This window comes from Centroberyx affinis, unplaced genomic scaffold (assembly GCF_046629955.1).
Source record: "Centroberyx affinis isolate AG114_WGS23_722 - 3 ecotype Tasmania unplaced genomic scaffold, CSIRO-AGI_Caff_v1 ptg000503l_1, whole genome shotgun sequence".
NCBI classification, from domain to species: Eukaryota; Metazoa; Chordata; class Actinopteri; order Beryciformes; family Berycidae; genus Centroberyx; species Centroberyx affinis.
Window position 1 is genome coordinate 1,305,594 of NW_027279155.1, and position 16,631 is coordinate 1,322,224.

Here is a 16,631-nt window from a genome sequence, read left to right on the forward strand (position 1 = left end):
TTCCAACTTCCTAATTTATTGTTGCATGGGCTGCTGTCCTGTCAAAAAAGCTAAAATTAAGTTTATTCCTTGACAACTACAGTAACAGGGAGGTAGTGGTACTCACAGCACATCTAAATGCATAGTGAGGCTTTAACGACAAGCCATAGCCACTCGCACAGAATGATGCCCTGCTCTTTCCTGTCTTTCAGTGAAATTAAAATGCAACAAAAGCAACACATCTCTTAACTATGTGGTATGGTCCTGCTTAAAACATTTTGTGGGTGTTTGAGAACACTTTTTGGAAAGAGAATACTGTGAAGGTTCAAAAGGGATAAAGGTTCCAAAAGAAACTTTTTTATAATTTCTTTTCTTTCTGAGACTCATAGTAAATTGTCAATTTGTCAATTTATTTCTGTTTTCTTATACACAGAGTGTTATTTAACTTTTGAAAAGCGTTTGTCCTACAGTTATCAGGTGAAAAACATCTTCAGGTACCAAGTATTACTTTTTTTTTTATTATTAAGAGTGTATATTAGACACACAGTCTGTCCTCCCAACCTCAGCTCTGTGTCGGACAAGGGCTAATCAGGGCCAAGGAAGGGAGCTGTGAATCTCTTCCTCCTCCACCACTCCCCACCAATGCCTACTCCACTGGACCCCAATCAATGGGAGCAGAGGCCATTAAGGCAGCTCTGGCCCTCCTTTTCTTTATAATTACACCCTCCTGGATTGACCGAGCACCAGCTAGCCCTCTGCTATTTGCAGTAATTAGTCCAGAATGTGAGCTGTCAACATGCAAAAATCGTGCCAGTAGGCCCACAATACCACAACCACCCCCACTGACTACAACAACAAGCACCTAGCCTTGGCCACTGGAATGCATTAACTTTCTCCTCTCTTTTTTCCCTCGGCGACTCATGTCAAATCCAGGTCCCTCAGAACAAAATCTTAATAATTAACTGGCAAATTTTAACATGATTGCTTGTGACACACCTACTCTGGTAATTATTGCTTTGAGGCCATGTGCTAATGAAATTAATGCATTCATTGCCCCAACAAATTAGCATAACTCATACAAATGGCCCACATTTGAGCCCCCGATGCAAAAAAGAAAAACAACCAACAAAAAAAGCAGCATCAACAAAAATGCTACAAAATTAAATGGCTGGCACATTGAATTGGAGACTGCATGATGAGCATTGCTGGGAGTTTTTCAAAGTCTTAATGGCTAAAGCCTCTTAATTTTAACCAAGGGTGATTGCAGTAATGCATTACAGAGTGATAGCAGCGCAGGACCAAATGATTATCACTAGCATCATTACAGTCATTGCTGATCTACATATACATCTCTCTGTGGACAAATATGAAATGGCTACGCCACTGCAGACATTAAAATGTTATTATACTGATGCATTAACTGAACAGAGTTCATATCAATATACAGTAGAAGCTTCCCAACAATCATTCTCTAAATGGCACAGCTGCCACTTGCAGCATTCACTAGTCCTGCCACTAACCCCTGTTCATGGCTGTTTGGTCTCTCAGTGGGATGTCTCTCAGACATTTACTGCTCTACATTAATAATTTATGACAATGCCAGTGGTACAATGGACAAAGACAAGTGAACAGTAAATTGGAAGTGCAGCAAAAGTGCAGGAAATGTCCCCTTATAGGTAAAAGAAGAGCAGAGATGGTTGCAACAGCCTCAAAAAAATTGTTTGCCTCCAGCCAAATACTGTCAGGAAAACTGAATAAAATGAAAATGACTTGGATTGAAAGAATATTGAGTTACATTATTACAGTCAGGTGAGAGTCTGCAGGCTAGCATGGCAGCTCATGGAGGAATTTCCATGTTGACATTTAACAAAGCAACTTGTCTTGATATGTCATTTAGGGACATCACTTTGCAGAGGAAATCGGCAGGCCAGAGCTCACAAATGGTATAGATCATATTAGTGCTGATACAAAACAGCTGTTATTGATACCGTATGATCTTATGAGATAAACACCTGGTTCACCCAAAGTATTCCTCTATCCCTACTAGCATCCTACTCCTAGCTGTGAATAAATAGACACACAGGCAAGGCTCTGCTAGACAGAATTATTGTATGTATATAGTAATAGTAAGAAAAATACAAAAAATCCCATTCAGTACTGACTTCTATTTGGTGGAAAACACAAGTAAAGACGTTACTGAATGTAGGACAACCACTGAAGAGTGCCAATACTGAGCTTTACCCACAAACTAACTGTTTCATTTACCTTTCATTAGTGTGTGTGTGTGTGTGTGTGTGTGTGTGTGTGTGTGTGTGTGTGTGTGTGTGTGCATGCGTGCGTACGTGCGCATGCATGAGGCTTGGTGGGGTTGTTCGTGGGTATGTGTAGGTATAGCATGATTTTATTCGTTTAAATTAACTTAAAATACCAAATTGCCAAATAGGTTGTATTTTCTTACAAAGAATGGATCCCTCCCATCCATGCAGACATACAGACAAGGACAGAAAACAAAGATCTGATTTTCAATACAGCTCTGTAGAGCAAACAATGAATAAAACACTCTGTAGCCAGCTTGTGATGCTTTGACCTACTGTGCAAGCATGAATACATACAGCACATCAACAGCATACTTCCTAATCTGAGACGGTTAGTAATGTGCCCACCTTATCTAGCATGCGACCCCATCTGCGATGACACATCAGCTCCACCATTTCATACGAATAAACTCACAAACAGAAGACACAATGTGTTGACAGAAAATTTGCATTGGGAATGTACCACAGGAAAGCGAGATTAATTTCTGCTCATGAAATGAATACAGATTTTGTCATTACATGGCTTGTATCCTTTGCCAAATATTATAATGTTTCTCCTTTTCCACAGTGAGTGTTCTGGTACAATAATAAGGAATAAAAGACAGCTTAGAGCTCATAACCAACAAGACTGCCGGCAAATAAGCTAAATCAGAGGGAGAAACAAAGACCTGATTGCTCATTAGTATTATGGATCTGCTCTGTTTAAATCTGTTTTGTGAGCTGCAGCCTGTGTTTAATGACTTAAATGGTATTTGTTTAAATGCTCTGTACCTACATCTCACAAAGTAGGATTAAAAGAATGAGACATCATCAAATATTTCACTCAATCCTTGCAATACAAACCCCCACCACACACACACACACACACACACACACACACACACACACACACACACACACACACACACACACAAACACACACACACACACACTCATAAATACACTTACCTTGGCTTTGCACACCATGCATCGCAACCTATCCTCACCATGTCCCTGTAAGGAAGCAATGTTTTAAAAGATAAACACAAAGACAGTCAGGTTTATTCACTAATTTGGTATAACAATGAGCTATCAAGACAGCAGTTCCAGTATTGAACTTAGTATGACATGCGTGAATGACAAATCACTTGTTTGTGTTTTGATCAATAAACTAATTACGTTTGTTTAGAAAATATGATTGTTGCTAAGAAAGCACTTTTAACCCAAAGGCATGCTGGCTAAGGCACATTAAGTATACATATGCTAATTTACTTACAGTGCTAAAAATTTGTATTGTAATTAGTATTTAGGCATATGTCAATAGACATTGTTTAATTGCCTACACTAAATGCAACACTTCAAAAAATGTAACACTTCTCTAAACGTAACTTGATAGCATTGCACATGAAATAAAAATAACATATTGGCAATAATCCCCAAGCTGGTGTTAACTAAGTGAAGATGCAAATGGCAAGAAAAGCATTTGTACAAACACAATTGCCAAATCCACTGCTAATATGCATGGCATGTAGGAGCACATTTTGATAGATGTTAATGGCATATAATTATAGAACACTGCTATTAGGCAATGTGATTTTATAAAGAGGACCATTGCCCCTGGCACTGTGGCCTGATTGCTGTGAGTGTTTGGCTAATGAATGTAAAGCAAGTCTGTTTGCAATGATGAGAATTATCAACCCATGAGAGAGAGGGCGGGGGAGCTTAACTCACTATTCAAACCACTCGCAATTAAAGGGAGATATACGCATGCACACTCAAGTCAAGGGCACACTCACTGACATGAACACACACACAGCCATAGAACAGAGTGCACACACACATGCACACACACGCACACACACATACATATTACACAGGAACATTTTTATTGTATGTCAACATGTTAAATCATTTGCTGCATTGTAGTTCATTTCTATTTTTCATCCTATGTTTTTCATCTCTGCGTACTTTGGTCAGTGCTTTATTCTCAAGTGTATTATTGAAACAATACTATATTTAGCTAGGTAGTTGTTAGCATTTTCAAAGCTTTTCTGCATCTGGCTTACCACTGTCATCCATTTTCTTTTTTTTCTTTTTTTTTTTGCTCTGACTACTTTGAGGTTTATTTCAAATGGATGGGATTACATATTGTGGAGAGCAATTTTTTTTTTTTTTTTACAGAATATCATTTCCATTAACTTCAATAGAGTGAAACCAGATGGAGTCTGTATAGAAATGAAAAACATATTTATCTGTTGGGATAGTGGAGGGAGAGTGATTGCAATGGCTTAACGTAGGCTTTTGGAAAGTAATGGTATACACTGCTGTCCTTGCTCTGTATTTTCTCAAGCCCCTGATTTAAAAAGCCGTCGGTGGCTAGGCTAGTGAGACACACCAGGCCTAGGCTGGTATGGTACAAGCCATACAGTCCTCCCATGCCCTTGTACTTTGTGCTGTGAGGGGTTTCACCCCTCTAGGAATGCACTCCCTATAATGAGGGTCAGAGGTCAAAGTGCTGCTGCGCCTGGAGGCCGGGATCTCCTAGGCACACTCAGTCACTGACTCTGTCCCTATATTTAAATCCTGCCTCAGGACATGTTTTTCAAAGGGCATCTCTTAACTAGTTCCTGGTTACTAATTAGTTTTGTGCCATGCTATTTGTCTTTGGGAACCTGAATAGGGAGGGGGCACAAATGAGGCAGTCTAAAAAAAGATAGCGTATGGTTCGCCTCAGTGCAGATGATAATCATTATTCTGATAGTCCTCTACTGCAAACAGCTGAAGTATGTATCAACAGTTGTGGGAATGAATCCCAGTGCTGTTTTGTGTGTTTGAATTCAGCCCGCCTGCTGTTTTGTAACATCTGTGTGATTCTGTTCTGGGTGAAATTAAATAAGGACATTGAATTTGCCCTTTTTTGTTCAAGCTGCTTTTAGGAGTGGTAACGGTGCATGCTATCACTCCCAGCTGGCTGGCTCTCACAAGTCAAATCGTTATTGGATTACATTTTCTGGCTTCATAAAATGCGGTTAAGAGGCACTTTAGACATATGTGCATGACCTGCTTTCTAGAGATGGCTATCAGAGCAAAAGTGACAGGTCAATTGCTGATTTCTGTTCCGTAAAAGGGAAAGGGTCTCCCTACCCTCAGCACTCTAAAAGGTCGTGTGCTCTCTCTTTCTCACACACACACACACACACAAAACTAAAGTAGTCTTGTAGCATACATCAGCAAACACTCTCAGCAAAGAGGGGAGTCTGTGTGTGTGCGCGCATGCACGCTTATATGAGCTTATGCATGTGTGTCTGTATATAATTGTATAGTGGGAAGACACGCACTTAATGGAAGTGGCTCTTCACTCTGACAGCTGGGTGGTGCAGATGAAAGGTCTCCTGTAGCATGCTGTCTACCACTTGTGGAATATTCAAAGAGACTCAAGGCTCACAAGAGTGGATGTCGCTAAAGGAAACGTTTAAACAGCAGACAAATATTTTGTCTTTACATAAGTGATTCAGTATGCCTATATATGACAGCACTGATACATAGATAATGTATAGCGATGCGGGTTCTGACAGAAAGCTAGATCTAGGTATTCTTGTGTTGCTTCTTCTTCATATTGTTATTATTATCATTATCATCATATCGTGAATGTCCCAGTAGGATATAAGGCAAACCCTTTGAATAATTTTCATCAGTTATAACTATGATTACCTAATTCTTGGTCACACACATTTATTGCTATCCAAGACCTTTACTTTTGAAACAGAAACATGTAGGCTAACATAAAAAAAATATTGTAAACAAGAATTTGTTCTTAATTGGAGAAAGGTTAGGTAAATAGAAATATTGAAAGCCTCACTGGCAAAGTTTGCATCTGAGAAATAAAATGACAGTTGATGACAAAACTAATTTTAGCACACATTTATTGCTATTCAGGACCTTAGAGGATACTTAATGAATGTTTATGTAAACTGAAATTGAGGCACAAACTACTTTTTGCTGTTGCTTTCCCTGCAGCTTCAGTTGATTCTCTGTAGACTCTCTGTGTCGCTCTACTTTGACCCTCTTCTCAGAAAAAGATGTGCTTCTTCCCATCAAACAGCCAAACGGCACAGTGTTCAGGTGCTTCAGTTCCTCCCCATATAATGGATGGGTGTATTTTCACCACCACGGACGGCGCATAGCCAACTCTAACTCTTGAGAAATCTCACAGGAGCGGCACTAAAAATCTTGGAGCGACAGGCCTCCACTGCTGAATGAATGTAGTGTAAACACTGTTATGTTACAAAAACGTGTTAGCGTTGTTATCAACCCTCATTGAAACCAATGGGTATTGCTATTTGCAAGGTAGCTCATTAGCCTGAGGCTAATGGCACCTATTTGCCTCAATGAGAAATGCTAACAATGCTAGCAAAGCATCAATTATTTGTGGTGTCAAGTCAGAGCCATTTTTCCCTCATGTTATGACAAATGGCTGATGAAAAAAAAATAGCCTACTAGACTGAAATTCAAAATATCAAGGTATCACCAAGATAGTGCTTCTTACCTTCTGGATCCATGTGGATAGACACACGTGATGGGCAAGTAGATTCTTGCAGTCACAGAAATTCCTCAGTGGGTCACTGGCTACAAGTTCAACATCTCTGCAAATAAAGCACTCTGATACCTCTGCAGAAGAAAGGAGAGAGGTTATGAGCTTCCAGAATGTTTACATTTCTTTGAGGCGAAGCAGTTGTTGCCTCATAGTGTCTGATTGTACTGATTTCACATTGCATCAATGCAAAATTCAATTCCAGATCAACCTAACCTAAGTTCATTGTTAATGTAAATCAGCATTTATTACAGTTGTTCATGATCGTGATCATATGTACATTGTAGCATTTTCTTTAGAGACAGAGTTTTATCTTCCTTTTTATGATGCATTTGGGATTTGTGCACTTTGATCACATACAGCTCTCCTAAAGCATCAGAACGTCTTTACTTTACAAAATGAATCTTGGGATTTAAAGGAGGGGTATCATTTGCTTTTTCAGCAATTTTATATAATTACCTGGTGTCTATAAAATACATCTGTTAAGTTTTTTTTCAGTAAAAATCGTTTAGTTATAGCTTTAGCTATTTACTTCCCAGTGTTTGTTTCCCACCTACAAGAAAATAGGTTGTTTTCATGAGCAGCTTCTGATTGGCTGGCCATTCTGGAAGGCAGTCCAGTGTCTACATAGACACTGGAGCAAAATCTGACTGGCTTGTACAAGCGGGCGTGTTTTATAGTTGGTGACTGTGGGGAAACGTCATAGTAACATGATTCCATTTTTTTACTGTGATCTTGCTTTACATTCACTTCACACCTCCAAGTACCAAAATCACCAGAAATACTAAGAATTGCCACATCCTAGGATAGGCTACCCCCTCTTTAAACGAATTGTACCAGATTGACAGATGACCTGTAAAGAGAGAAATAAACATAACATCATAGGGATGAGAGTGACATGGACTACTACAGTTTCCTCCTTGGGAATTGTGTCTTTGACTAGTAGAACCTGATTCATAATTTAGCGTGATTTCTGCTTTATTAGGTTATGCATTAACCATGTGCTGTGCAATTTTTTGATTAATGCACAAAACGATAAGTGCATGTAAATCTTGGACTTGTCTCTTGCTCAGACTGGTGATTATCATGTCAATTTGTCATTTTGTCACTTCAAACTGACAGGATCAGTTTTTGTCTAATCATTAAATTCACTTACATGAGGTGCTGCTGGAGAAGCAGAATGATATTTCCTAGAGATACTATGACTGGAAAAATTTTACCTGCCTCCAAAAATATTGCTTAAGGCAATAGGTGCTTTGTAATGAACAATTAAAGCTGCAGAAGACACACATTGGCGGCCCCAAATGGCAGTGAGATGTATCTGTCTGAATTTTGACTTCAGTACCACATATCATATGACGTGACGATGGCAAACTGTATACTCATCGGGACTAAATTTCTTCTTCTTAGTGACTGATGGGGGTGGAGGTGATGAAAAAATCTTTTGGCAGCAGGTTCAGCCATTGTTTGTGAGCCCAGCTTTCTCTCAACGGAGCACCCACTCTCCGTTGTTTAGGATTAAGTTTTGTATTTCACACTTAAGTTATGATTCATTACTTCCTGTGTGAGAAGAAGAGTTCCCACTAGTGACCACACCAGACATCAGAATAATAATAGTTTGGGCTAATAGGGTGAATGGGATGGTTACGCAGCGCTCTTCTCTGTTGCAACCCCAATTCATGATTTTGGCTGACAACAAATTGTGCCTAGTGCAGCTTTAATAAACTATACCACACATCTCATTGCTTCCATGGCCATGAAATAACATTTTGGCATTTCTCTATTTTGAAACACTGTTTTAAAAGACAGATCAAATTAGCCTGTCTCTTATATGAAATTAAATCAAGCCAAGTGTACCAATAGGCCTACATCAAAAAGGCCTTATGGCCTTATGTTGAATTTTTCTTGATATACTAGAGGCAATGTATAAAACTTATACTAATATTAAATCTAATCTAACTGAATGAATAGACAATAGTCATAAAATAAATGAATGTGCTACTAACCATACTGCAATCACAAATGTGCAAATGTGACAAATCTGTTTTATGAAGCCTACAATCTAAGCTTTTTCATCCAGACAGTGGCCAAATGCTTAATTACATCTTTTTAATTACAAGTTCTTAAAATCAAAGGCAAGCAAGCAAAAATTGTTTATCTGAAAACAGTGTTGTTTTCCCAAAATGCAAACCAAATGACCACCAAATGACCAACCAGGACCACTTTGTGGACGGCCCCACCATTGGCCCCATGTCATCAACCACCGGAGATGTTTGATTGGTCGTTGTGACGATGTGTAAATGTTGGACATCAAACAAGCCTAATGACATTCTTTCTGGACCTGGCAGCTACCAGCAGCATGGCATTACAAGTATATTCTATATTCACACCCTCCATTCAACTTGCTCAACAAAGGATAGTTTTCAACCAGCATATAATTCAAAGATAGCACTCTTTTCTTTAATTGAAATTTGCATTCTGAATAATTTCTAAATATTAGCTCATGACATCTAAGATCTGAAAAAGAAGAAAACAAGGGGTAGGAGTTATAAAGAAATTGTAAAACATTGATTGCTTGCTACCCTCACAACTGCTTCGAGCCCAATGTTGAAATGATGCCTAACATCTTGTAGTAAAATGATCCATCCCTATTCAATTAGGAATGGGCATAAAAGGTGAACAGTGGGATCCATCATGTGCTAGCTGGCAGACATCTGGTCTTGGCCCAAGGCTGGTGTTACCTACAAGATCCATTCACAGTTTTATGCTTCTTTGTGCTGCAACCAGCATCTTTGATTTAACAACAAACGCAGCCCATATCTTCTTCAGTGATTATACCCAAACAGGGGGCTTTGAAGCAAAATATTGGACAGTAGCTGGAAGCCAGCTTGCCTGGTTTCATCCCATAAAAATACTGGAAGACAGCAGTGAGGGCTAGCTGTCATCTGTGTGCTTGTCTGAATTGGGGATAAACTGCTGCTTCAGAAACTCCTGTCTCTTTTGGGCCTCTCATTGAACTGGATTGCTTCAGGTGGATATCTATCTTCAGATGCAAAATCCTTTAATCAAAGGGTGGGCTTTTAATGTAACCCGTCAGAATCTGTGTAAGCAGATTTTATTACTGACCAGGCATATATCTCAACTTGCATTAATATCTCTGAGACAAGCTATGAAATGGGGAAACTAGAGCAACTTTTTCTAACACTCATCTTGGTTAAGTTAGTAATCTGGCATTTTTAGATAAATGTGTGGGTCTGGCTCTGGCTTGCCTTACCTCCCTGTTACTGACACCAGCCACCTGGCCATGTGCAAAGTCTGTGTTAATGGAAATCACTCTGGTGAGACACTTTCCAAATCCCACTGTGTGTCCAAATTCATAGATTTGTTCTGTCTCTCTGTGTATCTTCCTCTTTGTCTGCCTGTCTGACACTATATCTGGTTTAGCTGGTTTCCAGTCATAGTCAAAATAACTTTTCAATCTATCTGTAGAAAAGAGTTTGCAGAAAATAATGGAGCCGTGCGGAGACATACCTATAGAATTTGACACCATGGTTAACAGACAGTCTGCGTGTGTCTACAGTCTGACCAAAAATATTTCCAAAGTTACTACGATGGCAAGTTCACCAATTATACCCACAAGTCCTTTTTAACATTTCATTCCTCGGAATCTGTACTGCTTTTACGATCATTATGGCAAGCCCTGAGGCACTTCTGTGACTAAATAGCAGATACACTGCTGCTGAGAAAATAACCAGAAAACAACATTACAACATTGAGATGTAAACATGCAGCATGTCAATCGTAGCCAAGCTGACACGTCTGCATGATCTGTGACTCCCATAATTAACTGTCAGCAGTGTCAGTGTTCAACAACATTTCAGATGAAGGTGGGTACTAGACTAACTGGCTGAAGTCACTCTCTCCACACAGTTTACAGCTAACAAAACTTCCTCTGGATATCGGCTCCAGGCCTCTGTCTTTTCCACACTGGGTGATGATTTACTAAAACAAAGTTTGTCAGTTGTAGGCACTGATCTTCTATAATAGAGGAGAATGTACCAATGTGAACTCTGTCAAGGGCTCTGTTTATACTACTTGACTGTCTGAAAATAGCTTTAGTGTTTTAGTGGTGGGTGTCTGTCACTGATGTTTTTAATTCACTGTTGCATAGTATCATGCACATGAATAATATTATGAAAAATTCAGATAAAAGGATACAGGCACAGGTAGCCGCAATCTCATTTGATTGTGCAGTGTTTCAATCGTGCCAAACATTTACCCATTAAAGCTTATGAACTGCTGATTTATTGCCTATCTGCGTCTGTCAGAGAAAAGAAAAACAGTAGCAGCCACACTGAGCAACGTTATTCGAACAATATGTTGACGCGTTTGAAACACTATACAGTAAACTATACAGTAAACGAATGGGGAAAATGCCAGATTGAGATAATTTAATTGTCCGTTACATTGCTAACGACCTCATTAACAAAAGAATGATGGGAAATCAGCATGGTCTGGGAGAGGAATTGCCTGTGTGACAGCCATCTGGCTACAATGGGGGGTGGGGTTGAGTGGGGGTTGGGGGACTGGTAAGCTAACACCACGGCTATCAGAAGTTTCAAGCACAGGCCGAGAGCACCTCTAGATGGAAGCGCGCATTACTGTGAGTTATTGACTGAGATTAATTCACCGTATTCCTGACTTTATATTTTTGAATTTATTTATTTTTACTATGATGTGGTCAAAGTAAAATCTCATTAAATGAGATTATACAGTACACTGAACATACAAAATATTAGGGAAATCTTCCTGATATTGAGTTGCAGCCCCTTTTGCACAACCCACATCTCAATTGTCTCAAATCCTTCTCTAACTCATCTGCTACTCTTTATCTACATCTCCTCCTCTGTGATTGGTATAGATTTAATAAGGGAAATCAATAAGGCATAATGCCTTTTACTTGGATTCACCTCATCAGTGTGCTTCATGAAGAAGAGTAAGTGTCCCTAATATTTTTTACACTCAGTGTAGTTACACAATCTCGATGTCACACATTTAAAGTTTATGCAGGAAGACAGATAAAGCTCATGCCCAGTTTGATCCTCTGTGAGGTTGGACCTGCTGTACAGTATGGAACTTGTCTCAGTTTGATAACATTTGGTGGCACTGGAAGCCAGGTTTTGAAAACAACAGTGATGGGGCTTCTGCAGAGTTTATGTATGAACAGATCCATTTAACCAAGTCTAAAGTGTAATCTATTTTCCTCATTAAATGGCAAGTAACAACTAATAGCACAGTAGGACACAGTACATACCTGGGAATATAACTTTGCGTGAGTCTGTTGAGATATTATTGGACAGTGCATCATATTCGTTGCCCATAATTTCACTTTCTTTATGTGGCTCAGAGACGACTTCTTCAATCCACTTCTGAGTTGTTCCAGATACCAGCAGTTTCCTGCACTTCCTTTTTACATTCCTCTATTTTCTTGCTGGAGTTATATGAACATTTAGAGACAAATGAACATGTCAAAACAGAGACTTACAAGATTTGTACTTCCTGCAACTCCTCTCACTGTCAGCTGATCGCTCTGTGTTTTTGTTTTTGAGGAAGTTGTAAAAGCAGGCAGCCAATCACAGCTCTACTTTCGAGCCTGTCACGACAGGAAAACAAATGAAGAAAAAAAGCTGAACACTCGGAGTCAACACTCTGCAGTGTCTGTGAGGACTGGCTTACAATAGATATTATGGGTAGGCAACTGATGATAGATATAGTAATATACTGTAGACTCTGTTCAATTTCAGCCAAATACATAACTTTATTCAAGAAAAAACAAAACTAAGAAATGCGCTTATATTTGAAGAAAAAAAAGTTTAGAAGGAGAGGGTGGCCAACTTTCACAATGAAGGAGGAGCACATAATGAAGGGGGGCTTTACTTGGTAAGAAATTGCTTCTATGAGTACAACACTATGTTGCAACAAACCATTACGTACAGTTACTGCTTGGAAATGACTCTACCAGATCAGGGAATTTCCCCACATATATCTAGCCTTGAGTTTGGCTGTGAGTAAAGTTCGCACAGAAAAAAAAAAATATCTGAGGCTCTTTCCACAAAACAGCTATGGCCTGACGTAGTTATTTGTTCCTTCTGGTAGCCTACGCTTGCGAGTCTCCTAGAACCACTTCCTGTCCTAGAACTCATAGAAAAGTGTCTCACCTAAAATAGAAAAAACATTCTAAAACCAGTTGTTATGTTGTAAATCACTAACACAAAGTTATTTTCTTTTTTTCTTTTTACAGATGCAAAGTTGGAAGAGTTCCACATCTTCTCTAACAATGCACTCCACCAAAAAAAGAAAGAAAAAAAAAAAATCCTACCCTAGTAAAGTAAAGATGTGCTGAGGGGATGGGTCTTCCCTCTGCCTAATTAAATGGCAAGTCTCCTACTATTCATAAAGAGCACTTATTAAAACAAGCATCCACATCCATTCCACTAGATAAATGACTTTACACCAAGTGCCATGAAGCCCATTAAATTGCTTCTTTAGAGATGGATCAGGTCCAAACACACAATCAAAGGATTTGACTGGGATTATCTCAGATTAGAAACACTCAGGGACAAATGAGGAGATGACAGGATATCATACATTGAAAGGATGAATTAGCAGTCACATACCAGACCAAATTTGTGATGGTTGTTAGTGAATAAAGAGAGGGAAAAGATTGAGTGCTAAAAAGCAAGGAACAGCTCTTTAGTTTTTAGTAACCCCAATGATACATGGCCAATGTAAACCACAGTAAAAGCTTTTCCCTCTCCCTCTAAAATCTCCTGCCATGTAAATAAAGTCCACATCAGTAAGAGAATCAGGAACCAAAGAGTTAGAAATGGACTCAAAGTGCCTTGCAAGAGATTAAGATGTTAGTTTATGACATCATGGTGTTACTTTGAAAAACATTCTATTTTTTTTAAGAACTTTTCTTAGTCTTATTTTACATCACACTAAATAATACCTTCTTTTTTTTTCTTTTAGTACATTTTCAAGTTCACTCACAGATCTAACACACATATTGTTAAAGTTGGGCAGTTGAACTTTAATAATTGTCTAGGGAAATTAGTAGACTGGGTTTAGTTTTGGACAGATGATAGAAAGTTTGTGTGACAGTATTCAAAGTGCATTCTAATCTTGCTGTTGCAGTGCTAGATGGCCGTAGCCTTTTTGCCAAAATGGAACCATAAGAAATAAAGCCCTGTTGCACATTATAATAGCACACAATCTTGAAATGCACATATTATTACTGTGATGCTAAAACTGAACACTGAAGGGGTTTTATTTTGTCACTCAATATATCAGTATGGACTTTCCTTCAGTCAAAAGCTGAACCCGTCATTGGATTGTGAGGAGCTGAAAGGGTTAGCTATGTTTTTGCCACACAGCAGTTCCTGGATGAATGCGATCCACACAGATGGGTGACGCAATAATGGATGCAAACAAAATTATTAATTATTGTGAGTAGCTAGGCCTCCGGCAATTCCCTTGGAAAATGATGCTCTACAGACTTTGGAAGATGTTCTTATTTTTAACCGAAGGTATCAGTATTGTGAACTTAATTTTAAAATCAAATGTAAAAAGGCCCTCTCTTTTTTGCACTCTACTGTTAAGATATTTCAGTTCCGTTCTAATTTGAATATTTAAAAGTAAAGCAGGCCTAGTGCTGATAAAACACTTTTCAGGAGGATAAATAATGTAGGCAGTGGTTAATGTTAGCATGTGCTTCTTTGCATATTTTAAAATGAATGAGGACCTATCGCATTAAAGTAAGGCTTTCGCTTTCTCCCAGACAGCAATAAAAGGTATTCTGGAGGGTTTGCACACTAAAAAAATGTGACCTGTGAACTCAACATAATCTTCTGTGTCTTATGCTCACTTGTCAGGCTCTTTTCACTTTGTGCGATGAATACGTGGCATGGGCAGTGGAAAGTGATACTGTATCTGCATTTCCTTGGAAATACTCAAACAATCTCCCCTTTCATCTCTTAAACTATGAATGGCGTGACTTACAGGTTGTCTTTGTGTAGGAATTCATTTGAGTGTCTTCACTGAAGAGAGAAAGTTCCCAAAAGTTCAACTTTGGCTCTGAATGTGGATATTGTATTTATCATGAATTATGACTAGAGACTAGAGGATGATTGCTCCTGGTAATACAGCAAGCATCATGCAAACTACATTTGCATGATGACCTACACAAAAAGGATTCTTAATACGATACAGTTAGGGCTCAACGTATATCAGAAATCACCTAATTAATTGGTAAATAAAAAAAATCTTACATAAAGCTGCCTTCAGGATAAAACAAAGCTCCTGGTAGAGAAGCAGAAGACATGATCACCTCACCCCCACAACACCACCACCCACCCACCCACCCACGCACACACACACACACACACACACACACACACACACAACCTCTCAATAAAAAACTGAATGCCTTTGATCACAGCACTTGACGCAGCTTTAACATGTCAGCTGCATTTCAGATGGGGAATATTCGTCATTGGCTGCTACTAACTTTCTGTCACCCAGTTTTACTGCCATGACTTTACAGCAAAATCTGACAATCTGAGTGTGAATGAGGGTGTTTCACAGACATAACACACATAATCCCATCCCATATATAACACCATCTCATAAACAATAACCTATGGAATTTCTCTTGTTCTCATCTCCCTCCATTAACAAGTCTTTATTAACAAGCGGCACATTCATTTGCATGCTTCCTATTGGTGATTAAAAAAAAAAAAAAAAACACTCAAGGGAGCAAATTCTGATCTTTCTAATCATTCAATGTAGCTCTGCTTGCTACTAAAAAAGGAAATGTTTTTTGTGACTTTTTGCAAAGTTCCAAAGTCAAGGTCATACATTCAAGGTTGCAACACAGTTTAAATGTTAAGAATTGACCATGTAAAGCTTCAGGAGGTAGAACGTTTTCACTCCATTAGAGAAGGGACAAGCATAATTATGAAAATGAGATAAGGGAGAATCAAAATGACCTGATTGAAAAAAGAGAAAAAGTCCTCCAGTGCAGAACTTGGTTTGATTGATTCCGAGCAGATGAGCCCAGGGCTCCACTGTTGGCAGCCCAGGGTTCATGCTGTAATGATAGCTTTATAATTAAGATTAAAGACCACAGAGCACAGACAAGACACTCGAGTGGTGTTGGGGGCTTCTCCGATGACACAGGGAATAATTGGAGAGAAGTATCTACAATCCCTACCTCCCCAAAGAGTGGTAGAATATGGGTATCACTATATGCAAATGGCGGATGTGACTGACAATTGGAATGAGACTGAAATATCAAGACTACCGAATTCTTTCACACTGGATGATAATTCAAGATTTCAGTGTCGCTCCAGGAACCAAAAAAGGAATTGCTTGATTTATGTATTACTTTAGTGTATGATTTAAAAAGTGAAGCAAAAGGCATGTGTTAAACAGCAGATTATGTGTGATTATGATGATTCACTCTTTACACGGTGCAGATTGGAGAGCCATCTGGGCACCAGTTATGACTGAGACAGACTGACTTCTGTTACTAATGAGTTGGACAGCATGAAAAGAACAACCACGTCCTCGACAATTTTCTTCTTTTATGGTGTTTGCGGAAACAGCGAGAGCGCTGTCGTCAAAGAAATGGACTACTGTAAACATTTTCAAGGAAATCATGGTAGTATGGCAGGGCAAGAAAAATCGGCCCATGTCTACATCTT

At 39.0% G+C, this 16,631-nt stretch overlaps 1 protein-coding gene across 1 annotated transcript in view; it reads right to left on the reverse strand.

Annotated features, from left to right (window-relative positions):
- The window catches only part of LOC139642662 (uncharacterized), a 70,475-nt gene extending 58,064 nt beyond the window's left edge, over window positions 1-12,411 (reverse strand). Inside the window, exons 1-3 of the mRNA XM_071517606.1 lie at window positions 12,179-12,411; window positions 6,820-6,941; window positions 3,243-3,287 (exon numbers count right to left, since the gene is read on the reverse strand). Of these exons, the coding sequence (XP_071373707.1) occupies window positions 3,243-3,287; window positions 6,820-6,941; window positions 12,179-12,245 (234 nt within the window). The 5' untranslated portion in view covers window positions 12,246-12,411. The remainder of the gene's footprint in view (window positions 1-3,242; window positions 3,288-6,819; window positions 6,942-12,178) is intronic.
- Window positions 12,412-16,631: the final 4,220 nt, after the last annotated feature.